Here is a 25,000-nt window from a genome sequence, read left to right as displayed (position 1 = left end):
TTAGCAGGATGATTTATCCTTGGTGAAATTTTTGGCTAATTTTTTGACGCTGTTTCTAAACTTCAAAAAAGTGGCAATTTCAGTCCATTTCCGTTTTCTTCATCCTCGACTATACACGAATTAACAAATTGACTCCAATTTTGTCTGTCCTCGTATTGATGATAAAATTGACGCCATACCATTGTCTAGTTCTGGATGTACAAAGTTTTTTAAGTGGATCCACAGCAACTTTGACAATGTTAGAGCGAGTTTCAATCGAGTGTCGTAAAACCAAAACCAAAGTAATTACTTTGGCCAATCAAAAAGGACGGAGACAATCCAGTAGACCAATCAAAACTCGAAGTAATTCACGGAGCCGACACAAAGCGCGAGAAAATGTACACACGCGAGTTATGATTCGTTTTGGTTTCGCTTCTGATTGGTTGAAAAAGTGGCGCGAGAACTTTGAACCAATCATTGAGTGAAGTAATGCAAAAGCAATTCACCAATTACTTTCAACAAACACTTTCGATACTCAATTGAAAACCGCTCTATGACGTAATTTTATCAATAAGAGTACAGACCCAAAAACTGAAGTCAATTTAGTTTTTATAGTATCAAAAATGAAAAAGGGTCTTTTTCTCGGGTTAAATGAGCAGAAAAAATATGCAAATATGCTAACATTTGTGCAGTTTTGTTCAAACTGGCGCAATTTATCGTCAATAACTTTTCTTGTATGCTCGTTGGCTCCTAATAACAAATGATAAAATTTCATTTGCTGAATATTTGACAATTACGCCACTAAGAATCGAATTGCGATCAAATACCCTCGTGGCGATCAAAAATGTTCGAGACTTAGTGAATCGAGCCATTATTGAGGTAGGAACATTCTTAGTAAACGTCTCCAAAACTAAAATCAAACGGGTTAAAACCCGGCATAAAATCCTCTATATTGATACTCTGCGATTCGCATAAATTAAAATTTGATGTATCTGTACTCTTGTTGATTATAAAAGTTAGCCAATCAGCGCGCGAGAAATTGCGCAATTGTGTAAAATAAATTTTGTGCACCAATATGGTTCTGATTTGGTTCTTGGAAAAACAAAATATATTTTTGTCCATGAAGTTAGGTCGAGACTTTACATTACAGGAACGGTTTCTTTCAAACAAATTATGCTCTCTTCCTTTGTTTTTTCGGGCCTCTCTTTAGCTTGTACATTTTTGTTTTCCCATTTCAGACCACGTGATGTTACTCTAGGGAACAGTTTCTTTCAAACGTCGTCTTATGCACGTGCACATATATGCATAACTTATGAAAAAACAAAAGGAAAATTCCCTTGGGAACATCACGTGGTCTGAAATGGGAAAACAAAACGTACAAGCTAAAGAGGTCCATTGAAACCGTTTAATTCGCGCTTACGTAGCGAAGCGTTACTTAAATTTGAAGGCTACAGTCGAAGTATAGATAACCCGGCGTTTTATTTCTGTACTCGTTGCGGACGGGAAATGTCATCGGCAACAGTCAAACTGCAAAGCAAATAAAAGATTTGCGTTTTAAATATGAAATTACACTTTAAAGACTGAAATATTCGCAGCGAAATTCTACTTACAATTCTGTTGGGCAATCCATACTTCATAACACGGCTCTTTACATTGTGGGTGTGTCGATCGGTTGATTGCATGCAAAAGCGAATATTTAAATACGTTACGTTTTTTTATATAAATAGACTAACTCGTCGCCAGGTCCTTTGCGACTTTATTTTGGCGCCCAAACGGAAGTTCTACTGCACTAGCGCAAATCACCGTTCGCAATGAATGATGAATGTATATGGTACTTTGTGTAAGCATAGTGCTGTAGTTCATTATATTGAGATATTTAAAATAGTGTTAGTTTAGGCGTCAAGGAGTCAAATTTGTGGACGTTGGTTGATCAGAGGTATCAGAAATAGTGTGGTGGAAAGCTAAACATTCTTTGAATGCAACTATAATGGTACTTAATCGAACTTGCGAAATTGGGTTAATCAACTTCTGTCTTTTTCGTGGCATTTTCAGATTTAACAAAGTTTGACAAGTTCTTTACCCTTTTGAAGTCAATTTGGAACTTGCATGATGCATTCTGTGAGCAAACTCGAAGGGTAGTGAAGCAAAATTTAATCACCGACTTCAGCAAAGATTCCCCTTATGAAAAGCAAATTTCGTGCACCAAGGAAAAATAAAATTTAGGCTTGATGCCAGGGGTAGATAGATTTATGCTAAATCCAGCCAAAGCTTCTCGTGGATGCTGGGGACGAGATATTCAGTTTATTAATAATATGAACGGCTCATTAAGAATGCCATTATTTGATTAGGACATGATGAAGAACATTTGAAGGATATATCAGGGGAAAAAACCATTGCCGTTTTGTAAGAAACCTTTCGAACAATTTCAACTATCTAAGAGTTCAGCGCATCTTTGTTTGGTCTTTATAGGCACCGATTTGTTTTCCAGAACAATCCTCTTCACCATTACGTTTCCTGTGTGTCATCAGTGTTTTGGTGAAACTGTGGAAAGATGATGTGCAAAATAGTTCCCGCCTTTAAGACCATCTCAGCTAAACTTCAGAATACCCGGCCACGATTGCGTGGCATTAAATGCTTGCTCCCGTAGTCCCGCAGTCAATAAATATTTACATATGGAAACAAAAGATAAATACTTAAGTAGCATCCTAAACATTCATAGTAGCTAACCTTAGGCCTAAAAACTTTTCTAATCTTAGGCCTAATTAGGCCTAAGGTTAAATTAGGCCTAAGGTTAGCTGTTATGAATGTTTTAGGGTTTTAGTTTAGGGTTTCACTGCATGACTGTGGGACTGCGGGAGCACTAGTTGTAGATCCAATTAATATTCATTGTTTCTACTACGGGAGTGCAGGACTGCGGGAGCACTAGTTCTACATTCAATGAATATTCATTTTTTCTACTACGGGAGTGCAGGACCGCGGGAGCACTAGTTCTAGACCATTTAATATTCTTTTTTTTTCCCACTGCGTGACTGCGGGAGCGATATTTTCACTAGCCTTAACGTTCATTGAGCCATAAAAAAATAAATATATATATTTAAATTTAATGATTACAACACGACCCCGGGACTACGGAAGCAAGCGTTCCATGTCACGCAATCGTGGCCGGGTATTCTGAAGTCGCTCCTCCCTTTTTCCTACTCAGGTGAATTAAGGCCTGGGCCCAGATCTATTTTATGAAAGTAAGTGAGGAGGTGGTCTAACTATTGATCCATTTTATATAACACGAAATAACTTTGGGACATCGTTAGCAGCAATAAGATGTAAACCTTAACTGCTACATAGGATGATATATTAACACGTGACATGTCAAAGTTATTTTTAGCACAGAAATCTCAGCTAAACGGCAACGCTTTATATTTTCTCTCGCCCCAATTTTCGCGCGGCCAAAACATCGAAATTTGCACGGAAACCCCACGGAAACGCTTGCTACGCAGGCTATAGAATCATTAACTTAGCCTGCAATGGCGTCGAAAGTCATGTAACGCGAATGGCGTTTTAGTGGATCCTTAAACAAAATATACCCTTATGGAGCTCAATAATGGAAACTCAGTTTGATAAACTAGGCAGGCGGTGAAAAACGAACACCTGGAATCTCAAAAGCCACGAGTAATGGACTTCGACAACAATCTATCGCCCGTCGAGCCGAAATCAAAGTGAGCTGTATTTCTAAAATAATATTTTGCCAAGTGTGCTGTTATGTAGAACACTGAAACCAAATGGAAAATTCTCTGGTAACTTATGGGTTCAACAAAGACAGAGAACGAATCGAACACCTAAAGTGGATCTGTGATCAACTTTGCACACTCTTTAGGTAAAAAAAATAATTGGAAATGTGACAGCCAAGAATTATTTGAAAGACAGCTTGTCGTGTATTTTTTGCTTCATTATTCAAGGAAAAGGTTCTTCATGTAAACCGTTTGATCCTGAAATTTAGTTTGTTGCAATATTGCGCATATTTGACACGATTGAGTTTCTTCTCTTCACGCACGTAATGAAATAGAAGGGGTTTTTGCCTCTCATAGCAAATATGTTGTTTGTTTCAAAAAATTGTCCGCTGGAAAAGGTGGCCTTTATGAATTCATCATGTTTTATGATATGAGAGCTTAACTGGATAGTTTTTATGGCAATAGTAAAGCATTTTCTTGTCAAAATGAGGTTAGCGTCTTTTTGGTGTGTTAACTAATTTTAAAATCGTGAGTTTGTGTTTGCCGTCTGAGATTCTACGTGGCATTTGCAGGAATGAGGAGGTCACGCGAGATAGCAAGCATGCGATATCCGAGCTCAGTCTTAAAAGCGGTTTTGTGGGGCTGGGACAAAGCAGGGATGAGAAGTCACAAACCAGAGGGATGGGGCAGGGTGGGATGTGACCTCCTCATTCCTGCAAATCTGCAAATGCTACGGTAGAATCTCAATCAAACCACGACTTACAAGTAAGTCTTGTTTAATTTTACAATTCTACCTGGCATTTGTATACAATCGGAGGTCACGTGAGACTTTAAAGCTCAAAGCCACAGAAAACTCAGGCATCAAAAAAAAAAAAGAAATAAATGAACACAATATAACATTTATTTGTAATAGGCCCCCTACATGACAGTAATAAGTACTGCAGCAACAACTGATATTGATATATGATACAATTTTCACCATAGGCATAATTTAAACATGCACTGGCTCAAATAAGGAAGTTATTTGAGATCACAATTTCTTATCTCCCAGAATTGCTGCAGCAAAGCTGTTTGCAGTTAGAACAGGGCGAATCAGAACGCCATCCAGCAGTGTTCGTTATGACCTAAACATGAACATTCAATGCTTTAGCTGCTGAGGTAGAGGCACCCCTAGTGCTGTGGGGTTTGAAAACCGTGGTATCAATTCCCGCATCCTTCATGGTTTGTTTTATACAACGTGATATTGTGTCCCTTGAAGCTGGTCCATGAGGTTCAGCATGTCAAATAAGCAACTAGTTTGTCTCTCTCCTGAGAGGAGCTGTTATTTTTAAGATAAGCTGAAAGTAGCTCCACGATACAAAGTCTTTTGTCCAAGGGGTAAATATGAAAAATAATGGGTAGTAAATGTCTGTTCTGGCCACCTTTGTTTTAAAACAGAAGAGGTGGGAAAGACATATTTTCCAGGGAGGGTACTCATTTCTTCCAAGGACAAGGACTGTATATAAAGTTTGAACTCTCTGTGCAGACAAAAGTGCCATAAGCACGACTAGTTTCAGGGTAAGCAGTTTCAGGGATATATCATCAATGGCTGGAAATGTCGTAATGTGGTTAAGCACTATTTGGGGGTCCCAAGTCTCAGACTATTGTGGGAGGGATGGCTTTTGATTAAAGAGTCCAGTCATAAACCTTGACACCAGGGAGTGGTCACCCACTTTTACACCATCAACTGTAATAAAACTTGACAACGCACCTCGGGCAGTTGCAACCGCACTATATCCCACATGTTTAGATTGCCGAGTAAGGAAATGAAGGACTTGCTGCAGCTTGGGATTGACTTGGTTGATGTTACAATGAAAGCAGTACTTTAACCAGGCTGTAATATATGTGCAGTACTGTTTGCGGGTTCCATCTCGCCATGATGCCAAGATGATGTCCTGAGTTTCCCCCGTTATGCCTTGAGCAGCTACGGATGCCCTGATAAGAGACATCCATGAAGTTGACGTTTGGGGTATGATGGGTGGACTTGTTCTGGTTGGTGTGGAAGAATAATGGTTTTGCGGTGCATTTTGATTGATATTGGAGGAGACTTCATCAACGGTAGGAGCTGTGGGTACCATACCTGGGTTGGCCAGTATGGGTACACAAGTATGGCTGTTGTTCTGCTTTCTTGGATAAACTGGAGGACTTTGCCTATGAGGCTGAAAGTAGGAAAACAATAGATAAGTTTATATCTGGACCAATCAGGAGTGAGTGCATCAATAGCTGCTGCACCTGGATCTGGTTTCCAGGCTAAATATGGAGACACTTTGTGGTTCAGCTGCCTCGATGCAAACATGTCTATTTCGGGGTTAGGGTTAGGGTTAGGGTTAGTGAAGAAAGGTATTCAAGCCTTAGTATTTTCTGTGCTGGAGATTTATTGGTACAGAGTAATAAGCATCCTTGAGGTCTAGAAATGCCATCAGAGGTTGAGGATGAGTCTATAAGACCCATCTTTCTTTGGTCTAGTAAAGACCGAAGAGATGAATTCTCCATTGCAGTGTGTTGTCTTTTTTAGAACACCTTTATCAAGACGTTTTTGAACCTCTACTGCAATAATGTGTTCATCACCTTTGGAAAATTTTATACAGGGCACAGATGTTTGGTATGGTAACCGTTCAAAATCGATGCGATAGCCCGATACCATCTCAAGGATGCTTGGGCCTGAGGTAATGTATAGACCTCCAGTCAGAAAAGTGATGAGCGATGTTACCAGAGTAAGAGCATGAGCTACTGTGAATGTCTCTTGTTTGGGTTCATGTTTGAAGACTCCTTGTGACGCCAAGGTCTGAATGTTTGGCCTTTGGAGTTTTTTAAATTCCGCTGAGAAAAAGTGTGTCTGTTTGCATTGCTGCTGCTGTAACCAGAAGGATTCCTCTGAGGTCATCTATGGTTTTGCACCAATCTTGTTTACATCACCTATGTCCTTCGACTGCTTTTGGTGGAGGTCATGAATCGTACATGAGGCGAGCAAAGGGCGGCATAGGCTTTGCCAGTTTCAGGTTTCATGAGCTGTTTTCGCTGCATGTTTACTTCATAGTTTACATGCGTTAGTAGTGACAAGGCATCAAGCCCAAATTGCTTAATCAGCTGCATGCCCTCTTTGTCTAACCTATGCTTTTCTGACATGGTCAGGTCTGTCAACCTGGCAACCGGGATTATACCCTTAACGAGGGCTTGCTGCGTCTTGTACAGTTGTAAGTCCCTCTTCTGCGGGTTTTTTGGCGGGCACGGCATTGTGATGTTCCTGACTCGGTCGTTTTCTAGGGCCTTTACCCGTCGCAGAAGGCTTTTCTTCCAATTTACCGAGTCCTTTTGACACATTCAATATTGCCAGTGAAAAGACTCTTAAAGTCGGCAGCGAACAGCGAAACGTTCGCGCCGCTTGTGCCAGGCTCGGCTGCCATATTTTTATCTTCTCCAGAATCTTTGAGGAATTCTCCTTCGTCCAGACCTTCATCCGATAGCAGGTCGTCGTTGAGCGCCTCATTATTGACCTTACGGTCAGACACATGCCACATACATCTAACCCACAGGACTTAAACTTATCTTCAAGTTTTTTTTAAAGTCCAGAAATTTCCAAAGATCCAATAGCCCAGCTCCTCGAAAAGGTCCTTGGAGATGTATGCTGGGTCTCCATAAATACAAAGGGGGTTAACATTTTTGTCTACTGAAAATTGCTGTAACAGGTTTAACACTTGAGACCTTGCTAACATTCCACTGTCATGCCTCTTTCCCTCAACGGGCCGAAACAGATTGGCAACAAGACCATTGGGTGCTGCGATTGATTGAAACTTTATCGCATGTACCTTTTTGTGCCCATTGTATAAGCACCTTTGGTTTTGCCCAGGTCGGCAAATGGGCCTTACAGTACCGTCGATAAATCCCCGACAGTTTTCAAGCGCAGCTCCCTTGTTGTGAACTGCTGTAACAAACTCCTCTAGGTGTTCAGGGCTTAACCAATCCTGGTCCAAGTCAGTAAGAAGGTGGTTCCATGTTCTTGTGTGATAAAGTTCGTTCATGACAGCGTTTGAAATCATACACAATTGTGGTTCTGGTCTTGCAAATCTGGAAATCATGTTTTAAGAAAAATGCAAATTGCTTCCACCATGTCAACGTTCACACCATTGTAGCAAATGATTCGATCTGGTAAAATCGGGACATCTGCCAAGTTGCAGATGTCGTTTTTGTAAAATCTAAATTCTGTTTTACATTCATCATCTGTCATCTTGTCGAGATCGAATTGTTCGTAGTTGGTGTAAGGTAAATCCGGATTTTTGAGCTTCTTTAAATCGCAGAGTAGCACAAATTCTTCAGCATCAATCAAACGGGAAGCATGAGCCAAGAGAATAGTGTCACGAAACTTAGGAATGGTTATTAAAACTTCTTTTGGACTTCAAACATGAGAAACAACCGTTCTCGTTCTTGCTCGTAGTGAATGGTAATCTCAGATTTTGGCGGGAACGAAAACGGCGACAGCCCAACTCGACCCAGACTTCTCACGTTGCCGTTGCCATCGCCGTTGCCGTTGTCGGATCGTAAGATCCCTATTCGTCTGTGTGCGACATCAGGCACGGTCGGTCAGAAATAACGTCGAAAACGCAGTAAAATCGGTAAAAATCTCTCTCTTTAAATTACACAACTGACTCGCTCGGACAACAAACTTGCGCTGAGCTCGGATATCGCATGTTTGCTACCTCACGTGACCTCCCATTGTATGCAAATGCGAGGTGGAATCATTATCTTCGGTGCTCTTTTCGTTATGATCGTCACCAGGTTCCCAACAAACATTATTAGAGGTAAATCTGAAAATGGCGGAAAAGACTGCAATTATGACCTCGAGCTCCATTCTCAAACTCAAGTAATCGAACGGAAGTACTTGAAAAGGAGAAAATCATACCTGATGTAGTTCCACCGTTACCTGCAAGCGAAATGAAGCGGCTGGGTGTAAATACTATGGAGTTATATCTCCGGCAAAATTCAACATCATAATTTGACATCCAAGTTTCAAATTTGCCTTGATTTTCACATTCGACATCGAAGTTTTATATCCAACAATACTTGACATAGAAGTGGAAAACGCGGCATACTTTGATATTCTAGCAATTACTGAAACCTGGACCCAACCCGATTTGTTCGAACATAATGTGACCATCAACTGATTGTGTCCTACTGGCTACCTCTTCAGACATGTGTCTCGTGAGACCAGAGGAGGACGTGTTATGCTCGCGACACTTATTGTTCGTGTCACTTTAATTTCGCGATTAAAAAAATTATCGCGAAATTAAAGTGGCGCTAAAATTTCATGTAATAATGTACCTTGAAAACATGTTAAAAGATCGGCTTTCCCAAAAAAGCGGTTGACAGTTTCACAAATGGCGTTTCGGGACTTTCGAGAAACGGGACCCTGCCAGGGTGCGACGGTTGCTCGACGAATCGATTGACAGGTTTAACATGTTTTCATTTTTGACCTATCAAGAGCAACCTAATGTAAGCGCGCGAAACCCGGACGGTCACTCGATGAATAGTCACGTTCACGTAAGATGGTTTGTCACGTGACGAAGCATTTCCGGTGGGAGTTCCGGAAATGGTTCACTCTTTTATTATCAGAAATTTGTCGGGGAAAATCGGCGTCATTTCTGATTGTCACGACACTTGGTCAGTAACGAGATATGGCAATTAGCCAATCACTGGCCAGTTTTTACCGGAATCGAGCGAGACATAAATGGAGACAGGAGGATGAAAAACAGGGAATTTGATTCGAAATAGCGAAAAAAATTACATAGACAGCTGCTTCTCTAGAGCCAAGCGAAGACATCTGGATGACTTTTATGGCAAAATATGGCAATTGTAAAGGATATTCGTGAAGCAAAGGTTAGCCTCTGACTTTGTTGTGCAATGGGCCACCCATTTATTATGCGCACCCCTCCTCCCTCCCACCTCCTATTAAGGGGCTTGGAAATCCAGGGGGAGGGCGGGGGTAAGTAGCGGTGATTTCTGATGGGGTCGGTTTCTTTGATCTTTTCCTTTTCCCCCCCCCCCTCCCCTTTTCCCGAGGGGAGTAATGTGTCGGAACTTTGATCTTCGATATCCTAAGAGGGTACACTCTTAAAGACACCTTCAATAAGGAGGGGGGGGGGGGGGGGGGGGAAGGGGAGGTGCGTCTATAAAATGGAATGGCCCAATCATGATTTTTCATGTGGCGTAATCAAACCTTTGGCCGGAATCGTGTTTTCCACGCACAAAATTACCTCCAGATCCTACTTTTTGCATAGAATAAGCTTTTAGAATGATGTTCTTGTTTTCTAAGCGGATACTTTTGGATTCGGAGGAATTTTGTGGAAAAAACAAAAAAAAAAAAAAACATGGTTGACACTGTCATCTCGTAACTCAATGCCCAAACTTACCCGTAATCTGTTGGCCTTCTGTTGTCTCGTCGCCAAAAAAAAAAAAACATAAAATATTCGCGGATCCGTCGATTTCTCTGAAATTTGAAAGAATGATTGCTAACGAATGGAGAAAGAATCTTTACAATCATTAAAGATTCCTGTGTTTTGCATGAAAATTTGACAAAGGGGTAAATGCGAATAAATTTGTTGCGTGCGTGTTTATTTTTGTCTTAAGCTGTTTTTACTTGACTTAACTTAACTTAATCCTCTTCGTGCGTGACCGCACATAAGGCCGTTACCAGTGCACGCCATTGTTGCTTGTCCTTCGCTAGTTTTACCACCTCTCCCCAGCTCCACCCTTTCTCCTTCATCTCCGTTTCAACTGATCGTCTGGCCATGTCTCCTTCGGTCTTTCTCGCTTTCTTTTTCCATCTGGAGTCCAACGCATAGCCACCCGTGGGATGGCTATCCAGGGCATTCTACAAATATGTCCAATCCATCTCCGCGTACACAGGTCGTCTTTCGTAGTTCATAATTCGAGATCTTGTTTGGCCAGTAGCTTCCCAATATCCTTCTAAGGCACTTATTTTGAAAGACTTCTAGCTTCTGACACACTCTCTTAGTTACTTTCCAAGATTCTGCACCATAGAGTAGCACACTCACAACGTCGTTTAATTTGACAGGGAATATTAAATGACAAAAAATATGCACGGAAAGGTCGTTCAAAAATCTTTTTTTTTTGAGTGCTTTATAATTTATATTCATGTACATTTATCTTCTTGATTTTCCTGTAAACTTGTCTACCTACTCTTTCTAGTCACGACATGACCCACCCAGATTAGCATCTGCTACCTGTGGGCATGTCCAATTTGTTAACAAGACCTATTAGAAAAAAATAAGGGAAAAAAAACTAAAGAACTGAAAAGAAATAAAGAACTGCTTATTTGGACAAAAAGATACAGAGAAATGCGAGAAATACTGAATATTTTAAGTGAATAGCTTGCCTTGACAATTTCGCCGGAAAATTGCCTTCGGCTTTGGAAGAGGCCGATGACACACAGTTCAACATCTTGCAACATTTGTTGCTCAAACAAATGTTGAACAATGTTGCACAGACGTGTTGAACGGAATAGATTATAGAACTGGTCTCTATTGTCGTTCAACATCGTTCAACTTGTTGAATGGCATATTTCAACATTCAACGTGACATGCCCCACTGTTCAACATTTGTTGATCAACAAATGTTTAACCCTGTGACACCGGCTTAAACTTGAGCTTTACGTTCCTCTCTTTTCCGACTGAGTTGAATAATGAAACTCTTACCAGGCGATTTAGTGTCTAGTATCGTGGGATATTTCTACTCGTCTCTTGTATTTGACTCCCGCTACGGGCTCGCCAAAATACACACTTTTTCTTTTTTATGAGCGTCTAATTTTGGTGCTGAAGCTGAACGTTTTTATACATTCGTGCAATGTGAAGCTGAAAACGTTGTTAAGATGTTCTTGAATTGGCATCAGGTCACAGACTTTATTTAACCTGATGAATTTGATGTTATTGAATTAATTTTGGAACGATCATAAATAATAACATTTATTTATACCGCGCAAATTCAACTATGCAGTTTTCAAATGCGCCTTACAATGAAAGAACAATATATTACCAGTATATAAAATATAACTCTATACAGTCAAAATTACACGAATGAATAATTATCTAGTCTATAAATTACAGTACTATATCAGAAAAAGCTTTTTTAAAAAGATGAGTCTTCAAATTACGTTTAAAAACTCTAAAACTGGAAGTGCATCTAAGATCTAACGGAAGATTATTCCACAGTTTTGGTGCGGCGGCCACAAAGGCTCGATCGCCAAGAATAGGGAGAGTCCTGAAATCTGGATTTGAAAGCAGATATTTGTTATTTGATCTGAGGCTGTAGGAAGAATTAGGTTTAAAACTTAGGAGAGATGATAAATAATTAGAAGCTGTACCATGGATTGCTTTGTGAGTGATTATAATAATCTTATAATCTGTTCTAAACGTTTAAGGTAGCCAGTGTAATTTGTGTAATATAGGTGTGATATGGCAATACCGTGGTGCTAGATATAGGACTCTTGCACCTGAGTTTTTGAACACGCTGCAGTTTAGTGAGAGCGCAGTAGGGTAAGTCCGTATAAAAGTGAATTACAATAGTGCAATCTGCTTGTGCTGAAAGCGTAAGAACAATGAGAACGACTCATTATTACGAACATATTCCATTAAGTATTTGGGTTAATTTACATTTATTCACCTTTATTTTATGCTTTAATTTAGAATGCAAATGAACAAAATAAAATAAAAATCGACTCTTAACCTGAGGAATGTTCTTAATACGCTCTTAAAATTTTGGTTATAATCGCAGCCTCAAAAAGAGTGTACAGCGAGACTCGTAAAAGTATCCCACGATACTACACACTAAATGGTCCAATAAGATATATTCATTGTACTGTTGATTGGGCCTGATAACATGAAGGATTTGGCTTCTTTCTGCAATTTTATCTCGAAATTCTTTGTTCCTTGATGGTTGCCGGATTTGCAGAAATACTAGTAGCTTTCATTGCAGGGATAAAGTCTGATTTCGCAGACATTCCAGCTAGAATCCTATTTTTCTGGGAAAATCTGATTGTCTCACATTTATAGCAAGGCAAAAGCTAACGTCACTCTTGACAGGTAGGGGGCAGACGAATCGTTAAGAAAGTATCAGGCGTACCTTCTCGCGCCCTCTCTAAAGTAAAGTACGCCTGATCGCAGAAGACAAAAATCGACCAAACTTTCTTTTCCAAGGAATATAGGGAGAAATGTCCTCTTTTCCTTTAAACGCCGAAATGCACTATGTTGAAAGCCTAAAGATATTTGACAGGAAAAGTGGCCAAATTGCGAAAAACAAAGAGATGCTCCGAGAGCATATTCCGTCACTGGTTCCAAGAATGCTCCACCACAGTCAGCAATTGAACATTCTAAGTGTTGGAAGTGGAAATGGGGAAAAAGATTTATTCATTCTAAAAACAATTAAGGAAAATCTACCGAAGACAGGGCACGGCTCTAAAATAAAAATATTCAACCGGGCAATCGAACCCAATTCATATTCGCGTGGTCTTTACAACACGGTCATTGAGAATCTACCAGCTTCTTTCGATGATCAAGAAACGAAGTTCGAAATCTGTCCGCAAACTTTCCAAGAGTACAGTCAATACAACGATAAGGAGCCAATAAAGTTTGACCTTGTCCATTTTATTCACAGTATCTACTATGTAGATATGGAAAAGGCTTTGTGCCATTGTTTTGAAAAGGAACTTGTCGAAAAAGGAGTTTTTGTATGCATCGTTTCAGGTCGTTATTGGCATGGCCAAGAGGACGGCACAAGCGAAAACTTGGAAAAGGCCGAGAAGCTTGTCGAGATTGCAAAGAGCAAAGCTTGGAAGCATGAAGTTTACACTAGAGAGTATTCCATCGATGTTACAGACGTGTTTGACCCCAAATCGATCGAGGGAAATTTGCTTCTGGATTTCTTGACACACATGGTCAACTTTCGTGAAACTGCAGAGAAACAATTAGTGGAAGGAACTTTGTCTTTAATAAGAGATCATACGACTTTGAAATCTGGGAAGAGGCTTGGAAAGAAGAAAGATAGTTTGATCGCCATCTACAGACAGTAATTGCCAGTGCTGAACAACTCACGGTTTGGCTAGAAATTATTTTGGCAACATGCTTAGGTTTCTTCTACATCCACTTGTAGCAAAGTGAAGTTAGTAACCTTATTTACCCACATATATTGCAAATGAGTAATCAATACTTTTCCTTTTTCTGTAGGATAGTTTCAATTTGTACTATTCATTCCTCCTGGACAATACCTGTTATTTCTTTTTTGGACCTAGAGACTCACTCGCTCAGAGTTTTACTTTTCAATTTCATAATCGAAATATTTTCTTTTGATGGTTAGTTCCATTGGTGTACAACTCTTTTTAAGGTGATTCCCTGGTTTTGCATTGCGCAATCCTACTGCGCATAATTTCTTGCGTTATTGGTGCGCGCATTAGCTAAATGGCGGATTTTCATTGACGCCAAGCTTAATCTGTCAAGGAATCGCTATTTTCTCCTGAACGGGCACGGTGACCCATCCCCCCTTTTTTGATGGTGTTATGTACTCGTAATAAGTACACAGAAAACATATTTTAAGGAAAAAATAAGTTGGATTGTAGAAATTTAAAACAGCTATTTATATATAACAAATAGGATGAGTCATTATCAATGAACAAGTTCAATATGTTTATCACTGCTGTTTGTATCTTATTTTTGGATTGTAGAAGTTGTAGTATTTATATATAAATACCGTGAAAATGCATTTAGAGCCAGACACTGAGGTGATAATGCAGCGGTCCAATTAGCTTACATTGCTTTGCCAAGATTGAGTAATTTGAAATCACTTTACAGAAAACAAGAGGGGGGAGGTACAGGTACAGGTAGATAAATATCTATTGTCCCTGTTTTATTACCAAATTTTCTCCCTCCACCCTAATTTTTTCCATCATTTCGCCCTCCTCCCTAACATTTTTTTTCCTTTCTCCCTAAATTTGATATAATTTGGGCTTTTGAAGCTCTTTATTACGTAACACGTTCTGTTTCAAGTCTGTCAAAATTCACCCATCCTCTCTGAAAATGCTGCCACGATATTTAAATTGTTTTACCTGCCTCAGCTGCATGTCACTGTTGCTGTCATGTCGATACTGATGGCAAGAGTCTGGCCTGGTTGATCGGTGTTGCGCTTCATTTTTTCAGTCTTTCTATAAGGCTGATTTTCACATTCAGATTGCTCGGTGTTTTTCGGTGGTCTTTTCACCTTCATTTTGGAGACTCTTATCGTCAGCAATCAGCAATTCATTCAAGACCTCTGCGTCTGGGTTTGCCATTTTGTGACCTTGTCCGTGTAAATAGGATCTAAATAATGAAGAGCAGGGGAGATAGTGCACTGCCTTGTCTTACTCCGTATGTCACTGGGAACCAGTCAGTGAGGCCCCTTGTCCGCGTTCGAAGACAGCTTTTAGATTCAACACATACCAATGAAAGATGTCTTCCTTAGCAACAGGTTATTCTTCGCGAATCTGACTAAAAGCAAATTAGTATGAACAAGCTACTTCAACATTCTTATGGAACACTTATATTTCTTAACTTTGTAACACTCATACCATCAGAGTGTTTTATGTTTATTCATATTACTATATTATTTTATGTGTCTTTCAGTTTCAGAGTAGGCTGTACCTCCAGTACCCAGTCACCTATAAATACGATTCAAGAGCGTTCAAGTATTAATTCAAGAACAATTTAAACTATTATAAAATAGAATCCTTTATGATCCTTTATGATTGCTAGCAAACAAACGTAGGATCTTATTTGAATGATTGCCAGTAAATAGCCATACGATCTTATTTGAAAACAAAATACGTAAACTAATTCTACTGACCTTTACTTTGGCCTCAAAAATCCCACACAAAACAGGTCAAAACTGTACTTGAAAGAAAACATCTGGACTTTGCCCTTACCATGACGTCCATGTATTGGCAGTCTTTACAGAACAACAATAGCGCGAAGATCTAGTTGACGTCACCTATTGTCATTAATGTGCCAACGAGAGCCTCATTGGTTGTCGACACAAAAGGTCTTTTGTTCCTGTGATTGGTACATTTGAAAAACAAAAACAATGTTTGCGAATAGATATAGGCACAATGAAGAAAGCCGCCACACCACAGTGGACCTCTTAGTTTCTGGTTTTCCTGATGCTTAATGATTCCCCAATTTTCAAAGCTTGAGTGTCTGCAATTGTGATTGAAGTGTTCTTGATTATCTGTTTTTGAAACAACTCATAAATGTCGGTATAGATATGAGCTTTAAGCTTAATGCATTCCATTTTGATCCACGTGGAATTTGTTGCTGCGGCTAAGCTTACGTAAGTCGGGAATATCGAAGAATATTTTTCTAAAAGCAAGCTGGGTTAAAGTATTTGATCGGCGTGATGAATCTTGCAAAAGAAGATATTGACGAATATGGGTGAACCTCGTTCGATGATCTTGATGAATGTTGATGACATTGATGAATCTTGCAAAAATATTGATAATGACCGCCTAGACCTTAAACACCAGTGATAAGTTCCTCTACGGGCTCAAGATTTGATACCCAGTCTTCTCTGAAATAAACGCGACGGTGAACAATTTTCCAACGGCTTCTTTGGAAGGTTTCTCATGTTTGGGTGCAGTGATGGCGCAGTGCATGGTGAGAGCACTCGCCTCCCTCCAATGTGGCCCGGGTTCGATTCCCTGACTCGGCGTCATATTATGTGGGTTGAGTTTGCTGCTTCTCTGCTCTGCACCGAGAGGTTTTCTCCGGGTACCCCGGTTTCCCCTCTCCTCAAAAACCAACATTTGACTTGATTTGCGTTGATTGTTAATTTCACTTTACAGTGTCCCCAATTAGTGCTCCAGCGCTAAATCGACTAGACACTTAAATAAAGTTCCTTTCCTTTTCCTTTTTTTTGTTCTTCTCTTCTCTTCTCTTCTTCTTTGGATCTCGCCCAAATATCTGAAAAATAGTAATTATTTACGACAAAAACGATTTCTCCCTCCTCCCTTTCAGTAATATTCAGTAGCTTTAGCTATATAACAACAATTTTCGCGGTTGATAAAGTTTCGAACGCTTCTCGCGTAATTCGGTAAAAACACTTAGAACTAGACGCTCCATGAGCGTAAACTGGGCTGCCTGTGATTCGTGTTACACAAAAACAGAAGGCACTGTGTTGGGTGGTGTTGAACTGCAGCGTTCCAGTAATTGTTTTAAAGTGGGGGTAGGGGAAGGGGGGGGGGGGGGGATGTAGACCGTTTGTGGAACCACCCACATGTCATTCCAGAAATGGCCCTTTGGCTCACACGTTGAATTATTTTGTAATGTCGTGTCCCGTTTTGAGGTCTTTTACTTTTTAAAGCTTTGGTAATAAATTCAGTTCAAAGAGGCAAAACACGCTCTTGAGTGAACCTCAGTCGTTTCTTCTTTAAATGATGGATGGCGCAGTGATGAGAGCATTCGATTTGATTTGCGTTAATTGTTAATTTCAGTTTACAGTATCCCAATTAGCGGTAGAACGACTAGACGTACACTTGATATGTTGCTTTGCTTTCCTTTTTTCCTAAAATGCCCAAAACGTAGGATGAAACATTGCAAGATCCACTTAAAACTGTTGAACGGCATAAAAAAAATGCAAAAGGAAAGAGAAGCATGGATGGACATAAATGTACAAGATTGAAACAGATTACATTTGGGTAATCTTGAAAAACGTCGGCCCGCGTTTTTCAAATTATGACAAATTGCCTGTATAAAGGTCGTTTCTTTCTCAGAATCATTTCGTTTGTGACGTAACTATAATTTTATCGGTAAAGGAATTCCACATTACCATTTTTGAGTTTTAAACTCGTGTTAACTAAAGATTTTCCCGAAACACCCAAAACTAACGTGACATAGCCTCTTTAACTAAAATAGTCCGCAAAAAAACCTAACTGCAAATTGCTCTGACGGACGTTTTCCTACCTGTCATGCATGTCTAGAGTTGCACTGAGCAAACGTTCATGCCACACACTAAGGAAGGACTAAACATGTTGGTTCCCCTTCATAATTTCTCTTTTTTTCAATCTCATCTGATTACAGGTGAAATTTTTGTTTTGGTTTACGTTTGCACCAAATGGTTTTGCAAACCCGGGAGTTACGGTGTAGCCCTTTTATTTCGCGCGGTTCAATTTGTGCGGATTTTGCGGATAGTACTTGATCCGCTAAAATAAGTTCCAGCAGAAAAAAACACCAAAATTAAAATCGTAACAATTTACTCCCGTTAATATAACTAAAAACGGCTTTTAATCCACATAGTGGGGTCAAAAAGATCTTTTATTTTAATATTTGCATTGAATAAAAGCAATTGGAGCTTGCTACAAACAAAAAGCAACGCTAAAAGGTTAAGTCAATACTTTACCAGTCTCTGGGGCATAAGAAACGAACTCAAAGCAGTCAATCAAAAGGTCGCGTTAACTATTTTTTAAGGCCTCCAGGATGCCACATTTTCCGCACCCGTTCTCGATGATTGAGGGTTTTTTGCTAAAGAGTGATAGAAGTTGAATATAGTTTTGCTGCTTGAAAAGAAAACCACAAAAATAAGTTCCCAGCGGAAATTTCTCAGTGACAATTCGCGCCGCAAAAATTGGTTCCCACAAACTTAAAAAAATCGCCAATCCGGAAAATAAAAGTCCCGCAAAATTTTATGCTACACGGTAACAGTAAAACGCAAGCCAAAAGACAGATGAATAGAAAATAACGTAGTTTTTATATAAAACTCTGAATTTCGAATTCTGAACGGAGGATTAATGACAGTCGATCTCAAAAACTCTAAAATTCCTGTGGAAAGGCAAGATATTCTGTCAGAAGGAAGAGATTAATCACGTGCCAGGCAACCACAAAGGTGCACGTGATCACCTTGTGTCAAGCTTCTTGTGGGAGTTCCAAATCTCACTGAGCAATCTGGGACTCCCCTCCCTCCAGGGAAACTTATTATACTCATCACCAGGCGTCCCGAGTTCAGTGCCATTTTCAATTGGACACTTTGCGAGGACAACGGTTTCTGGCCGCCATTTTAGCAGGTTCTACGGAGCCTGGTGGCTTCGCGTTGCTACCTGGAGATGCTTCAGTGGATTCATGGTTTAGAGAAATTCATGTTCCACGAGCCTGGCGTGTTTATTTAGCGACTGGATTCGATTTCCGCGAAAAAAAATCGTGCTTGTTTTGGGTCGATCGGAGTCCCGACGCTGGCTTCAGTCTCCTACCTTGTCACTATACTATGAAGGAAGGTGAACGGGGTCCATTTTCCCCGAAACTTCGTGTACGTATTAAAGACAACAACAGCTCACCACATGGTAAGTTTCATCGATTTTTATTTCCATTTTCTAGCAAATTTCTAGACCTAAATTTCGCCTCATATGTTCTCTATATTTACCAGTGTGGCATATACAGTGAGCCTGGGTTACCTGTGCTTAAAGGTCGTCAAAAAGCTTTATTTTTGGTATACAAAAATTTGGTTTTATCAACGGAGTTGGTAATGTAAAAACTGACGTTTCGAGCGTTAGCCATTCGTCAGAGCGAATCCATTCGCTCTGACGAAGGGCTAACGCTCGAAACGTCAGCTTTTAGAATCTCTGTACGGTGGCCAATTTACATTATCAACTCCGTTGATAAAACCAAATTTTTTTTATACTACTTCCCCACCGACGCAGCACCGCAGTTTCTTTAGAAACTACCCTCTTCATTCTTTATTTTTGGTAGTTCATTTGGACGAAAAAAGTCACAAAAACCTTTTCCACCGTAAAATTTATTAGTTATTTATTGAAACAAAATATCTGCTATTAGAGGCAAAAAAAACCCTTCCAATGCAAACAAGAAACAAAAGCAATTAAATAAATTTCAGTAAGACATTTCACATCAAACCCTTTTCGGAAGAACCTTGACCGTAAATAATGAAGCACAAAAGAGGCAACAAGCTTTCTTTCAAATAATTCGTTATTGTCACATTTCCAAATTTTTTTCCCTTAACACTGTGAAGAGTTGAGCGGTCAGACAACTTAGATGCGACTTCACTAAACACTGTGATGCATTCAAGGCATTCGATTCCTTCAATGTTTGCTAAATCCATAAAAAAAATTGCCATTTGATTTCAGTGTTGTATATAATACCAAGTTAGTAAAATCTTAGAAACAAAGCTCACTTGATATCCAAAGGCGAAAAATGAAATTGTTGTCGAAGAAATATTTATTTTTCACCACCTGGCTTGTTCATCCAATTAACATTCCATTCTTGAGCTCCATGAGGGTATATTTTGTTTAAAGATCTAAAACGCCATTCGCGTTACAATGACTTTCGACGCCATTGCAGGTTAATTAAATGATCTCCTGTGTGCACCAGAGAAATCTAGGCATTACCCCAACCCCCTCAAACCTAACAAAATACGCGCAGAAGACTCTGCACACAAAGACACTACTTAGCAGGGGAGGGACAGGAAAGACTTTTCATGACACGGAAAAAAAAATTTAAAAAAATGAACGCAGATTCCGACTGGGTTTGGCAACCCAGTAATATGCAGCGAGAAAACAAGCACAGTGTCCCCATCTTTTTATTGCATTTTTTGAATGTCCCGTGCATGAATAACAATTGTGCCAAGTTTGACAAAAAATCTGATAGTACGTCGTATTCAAGTTTATGGCAAATCACCTGGATAATGGTCGTTTTTCCTCAGAATCATCTTGTTTGTGATGTAATGATAATTTTATTTGTAAAGGAATCCCTCATTACCATTAATTTTCCTAGTTTTAAACTAATTATGAACTACAGATTTTGCCTAAACACCCTAAAATATTGTCCCCTTTAAGTCATTTATAATGCCGTTCTCAATGTAAATAATGTTGATGCAGTCTTAAGATATGTATAATACCGTTGTTGGTGTAAATAACTTCGATCTGTAATTAAGTAGCACTGTAGTTAAGTGGACCTGTAATCAAGTAGATATGTAACTAAGTAGCACTGTTCTGTTTTTTTTTTCTTCACAGTATTATTGTTATTACAGGGTCGTAACGAGGTATATTTTTTCGTAACTGATCCCATATTTTTACCCAAAATTTTGATCCCTCATTCCAAAAATGATGAGAATTTTGATCCCTGAACCCGCAACAATTTGATTCCTGATCCTTGATTCCATGAAAAATAATGCTGATCCCGATCCCACGCATTGTGATTCCAGATCCCAGGGCTGTGATCCCTGATCCCGGTCCTTTTCAGGCCGTTGATCCCTGATCCCATATACCTCGTTACGAACCTGATTATTATTATTTAATTTTTTTAATTCTTCTTTTTTGTTTTAACTAAAAAGTAATGAAAAATTAATAACAATAATTTTAAAATAAGTTTTGAAGATTCAGCCGAAAGGCAGATGAATACTGCGCTTCAAGGTCGACAGCTAATGGTATGTTTGGCTTGGGTTGGAAGGTTTTTCCGCAGTGTTTTCGCTCGCCATCTTGTTTGGAGTAGTCTTGAGATTTAGAGAGAATGATGTTGCCTTATTGGAGACATATCTAAGACATATCACAGAATCCGCATCAGGGCCCGGTTGTTCAAAAGCCGATTAAGGCTAATCCAAGATTAAAAATTAACCGAGAAGTTTATTTCTCTACTCCCCAATGCTGTTCAATACTGATATTCGGCAAAACTTTACATTGGAAGAAGCCAATCTTGAAAAACAAAAATAAGCAAAAGAAACTTCGCCAAAAAGTTTTAAACTTGAAACAAAAGTTTACGCTAATCCTGGATTAAGCTAATCGGCTTTCGAACAACCGGGCCCAGAAGCGTACCAGCAGGTTTCTGGTTCCTGTGGAGAAACCTGTAGACAAACGAAACAGGCCAAACGAAGAAACAACAATTGCTTAACAGGATGCCGCACTTATAAACGTGACGTAACGATTACTATTTCAACGAAAGAGCCATCTCAACACACCCTACAGTTTGTAAGAATAAAACTGTACTGAGTTATAAAAAATTCATAGCCACCTTAACAGTTGGAAAGTTTTAAGGTGGCTCTGAATCCGCTCCAGAGAATGTTTTTTAACTTTGCAGAGAGTTTTATCTTAGCAATCACTTTTCTGCAATTAATAAGTTGCACACAATATTTACTTTTTCAACCACGACATTGTCTTTACGTGAAAAAGTGTTGTAGAGTTTATTGTTCTAAAAGGATATCCCCTCAGAATATACCATATTTGTATTCTCAGTATTGGACTGGAACTAGCTTGCAATGGAGGCTAAATGCGGGGAATTATATTAAAACATATTTGCATTTGAAAAGATTCCCCCACATTAGCCTCCATTGCAAGCTAGTTTTAGTCCAATACTGAGAATTCGCGCGGAGCACCATTGTTAAGAACATATGGTAACCCATCGATGCGAGAAATCTTGGTTTTATAGCCATGACGTCATCAACCGTCCTCTCGTACGTACCTCCGTCCGTCCGTCCATTCCTCTACGTATGCCAATGTGACCAGTGTTATGCTAGTTTACAGCATACAACTTTGATATTGGACATCCATCTTTTGATCACTTGACACCTGTCAAAGCAAGGTATCCGCTGACTAGTATCACGTGACCATATCGCGGGCTCAAGCTTAGAGCTCACCAAGGTCAGCTGTTTTTTTTTTAAGTTGACCACTGACCAGGTACTGGTCTTCGATTGGATTGCAAGCTCATCCCAGGTTATCTCGCCTGGACATAAGCGAGGCTTCATTTTTCGCTCGCTTTCTGTGGCTCGACGCGGCTACACGGCCATACTACATCAAAGAAAGTTCTTACAAAGTCAACGCTTTTCGTGTTCAGGTGGAAAACGGTTTGGAAGATGTTTTCTTTCTGCATTTTTCGCTGGCTTCAATCTCGTTTGACATATCATGATATCTGTGGTCCTCACTGGTGGGTGCGCAGTTATTCAAGTCAAGCATCGGCGGGATGTAAACTTAAAGCTGAGTGTTTATTTTTAATTTGCTTAGAGCCGCTTTTTTTCTCTGTACGTATTGCAATTTTTGGCATATCTTTAGGTGCCCTGATAAGGTTACATGATGCCTGGAGGACCTATGTCTAGAACAGAAACGAAAGGACTGAGCGAAAGAGAACGACAACGACAAAACAGAATACCAGTAATAGCTCATACTTAGCTGAAGAAGTTACTCCGCAAATTCTTTCCTTGGGCACTAAACCGTTTGTTATTTTTACGGATGCGTTATTTAAAGTGCATGCGTATTTTTAAAAGGTGGTTTAATCGGTTCTTTCTTTGTTCAGGAATGAAAATCGAACTTTTATTGTGAACTGGAATAAATAACAATTATCTGTACTCTTTTGGACATAAAGGAAAAATACGAGCAAACAAGTGCTTTTTTAATCCGTTTGCCCAACTGGTTTTCGTTGTGCCTCGACAGTGACAAGAAAATTTTGCCCTTCTGTTATAAACACGTAATCGCAATGAGTTCTCGTAAAATTAGCACCCAAACGTTATTTAAGTGTTTGAAGTTCGTTCTTTCTGGTTTGCATTGCCGTATTTTGCCGATTCTTGTACGAAGACAACCTGGCGTGTTTCAATGAAATACATCAAAATATGAAAGATCTTGTTTTCAAAGATAAAGTGGAATAAAGTACATCTGTAAAACTCTCCTTTGACCTTGAACTGACAAAGTTGATTTTATGGCTTCTAATTTTAGCGTCATTCCTACTCGCCGGCTATTCACCTTTATCACTCGGCGGCCATTTTGGAGTCCGTGGGGAATAAAGGCTTTGTCTTTGCATTGTCTTTGCCCGTCCAGCCTCACATTGAATGAGAGGTTCAACGGGCAAAATCTTTTGTTTGGACATTGAGTGATATGGGTCTATTGACAGTTGACTCTGAAATGGCATTTTTTTCCCTTTTCCGTTCGCTTGCTGAGGGAAAAAAAACTCATGCGGTTCAAGAAAAAATTATTGCCAAACTGGTAAATTGCAAAGTAAATTTCACTGAAAAAACCGATGTCTCACTCATCGCTTCGTGATTCATGCGATATCGGTTTTTAGCGTGAATTTTTCTATAGAAGAAAGCAAAGAAAATGATTTAATTATTCAAGCAGCAACCGGAAACATCAAAACGCGGACAATTTGAAACCTTTTATTTTCACAAACCCTACAGGCAGTAAGAATAAATAACCAGGGAGCTCCGCTTTTAGGCTTTTAGACTTAGACTAATTCGGCTAACTCAATTCAAATCTCTCTGGTTAAGGTTCTTTGTGTGTTGCATTTACATGATATTGCATTCACATTTAAATGATATAAATGATATGGAAATACTTGGAACAAAACGTTTTGTTCCCAAAGGATTTGAATTGGGTACAACATTGAGTTAGCCGAATCGGTCTATCGTTGAGACTGGACAGGTGTGAGCCACCTTAACTCGGCGAATTTCACTGCTTGGCCCAATGGATCTTGCCCCGGTCAGTCGTTGCTACAATTAACACACCATGTAATGAACGGCAGGGAAGGCTTTTCGAAATGAATTTTACAACCTCATGGAAATTTAGCTTGGGTTACCTGTGGTGCTTCGATGCTTTTTGCTTCTGTGAACGCCAGTGGTGAGATAGGTATCCCATGTGTTTAATTAAAGATTGAGAAAGCACAAAGCGATAAGGAGAAACGTTCTCCTCGATGGAAATCGCCGGAGCTCATTATTTTCACTGCTTCAAGTTGTTCGAGACGAAATGTGGCCAATTTGGGAAAATAGAAGAAATGCTTCGAGAATGTCTTCCTCCGCTGGTCCCAAGAATACTCCACGACAGTCAGAAATTGAATATCTTAAGTGTTGGAAGTGGAAATGGGGAAAAAGATTTATTAGTCCTAAAAGTCATTACGGAAAGCCTACGAAGTAATGACAACGGCACTGAACTCCAAATTTTTAACCGCGCAATCGAGCCAAATACATATTCTTGTGATCTTTACAACGAAGCCATTGCGAATATGCTAACTCCATCAGGTGATCAAGCAACAAAATTCGAAATCTGCGAGCAAACATTCCAAAAGTACAGCCAACAAACCGAGAAAGAGCCAGTAAAGTTTGATCTCGTTCATTTTATACACAGTATCTACTATGTAGACATGGAAGAGGCTTTGTGCCGTTGTTTTGAAAAGGAACTTGGCGAAAGCGGAGTTTTCGTTTGCATCGTTTCCGGTCGTGACCTAATAAACTTGGTTTTGGCGAAGCAGCCA

General features: G+C 39.6%; 2 protein-coding genes across 2 annotated transcripts in view; both read left to right on the top strand.

The window, feature by feature from the left end:
• The first annotated feature begins 12,884 nt into the window (after positions 1–12,884).
• Positions 12,885–14,588, top strand: LOC137967701 (histamine N-methyltransferase-like). The gene has a single exon (XM_068814241.1). The coding sequence runs from the start codon at positions 12,964–12,966 to the stop codon at positions 13,819–13,821; it is 858 nt and encodes a 285-aa protein (XP_068670342.1). The 5' UTR covers positions 12,885–12,963; the 3' UTR covers positions 13,822–14,588.
• A 9,583-nt stretch (positions 14,589–24,171) lies between these two features.
• LOC137967350 (histamine N-methyltransferase-like) overlaps positions 24,172–25,000 on the top strand; it is a 5,253-nt gene continuing 4,424 nt past the window's right edge. The window contains exon 1 of the mRNA XM_068813880.1: positions 24,172–25,000. This exon is cut by the window's right edge and continues 4,424 nt beyond it. Coding sequence (XP_068669981.1) covers positions 24,443–25,000 — 558 coding nt within the window. The 5' untranslated portion in view covers positions 24,172–24,442.

The sequence above is a fragment of the Montipora foliosa genome, chromosome 8, assembly GCF_036669935.1.
Source record: "Montipora foliosa isolate CH-2021 chromosome 8, ASM3666993v2, whole genome shotgun sequence".
Classification (NCBI taxonomy): Eukaryota; Metazoa; Cnidaria; class Anthozoa; order Scleractinia; family Acroporidae; genus Montipora; species Montipora foliosa.
This window is presented reverse-complemented; position numbering and strand designations above follow the sequence as displayed.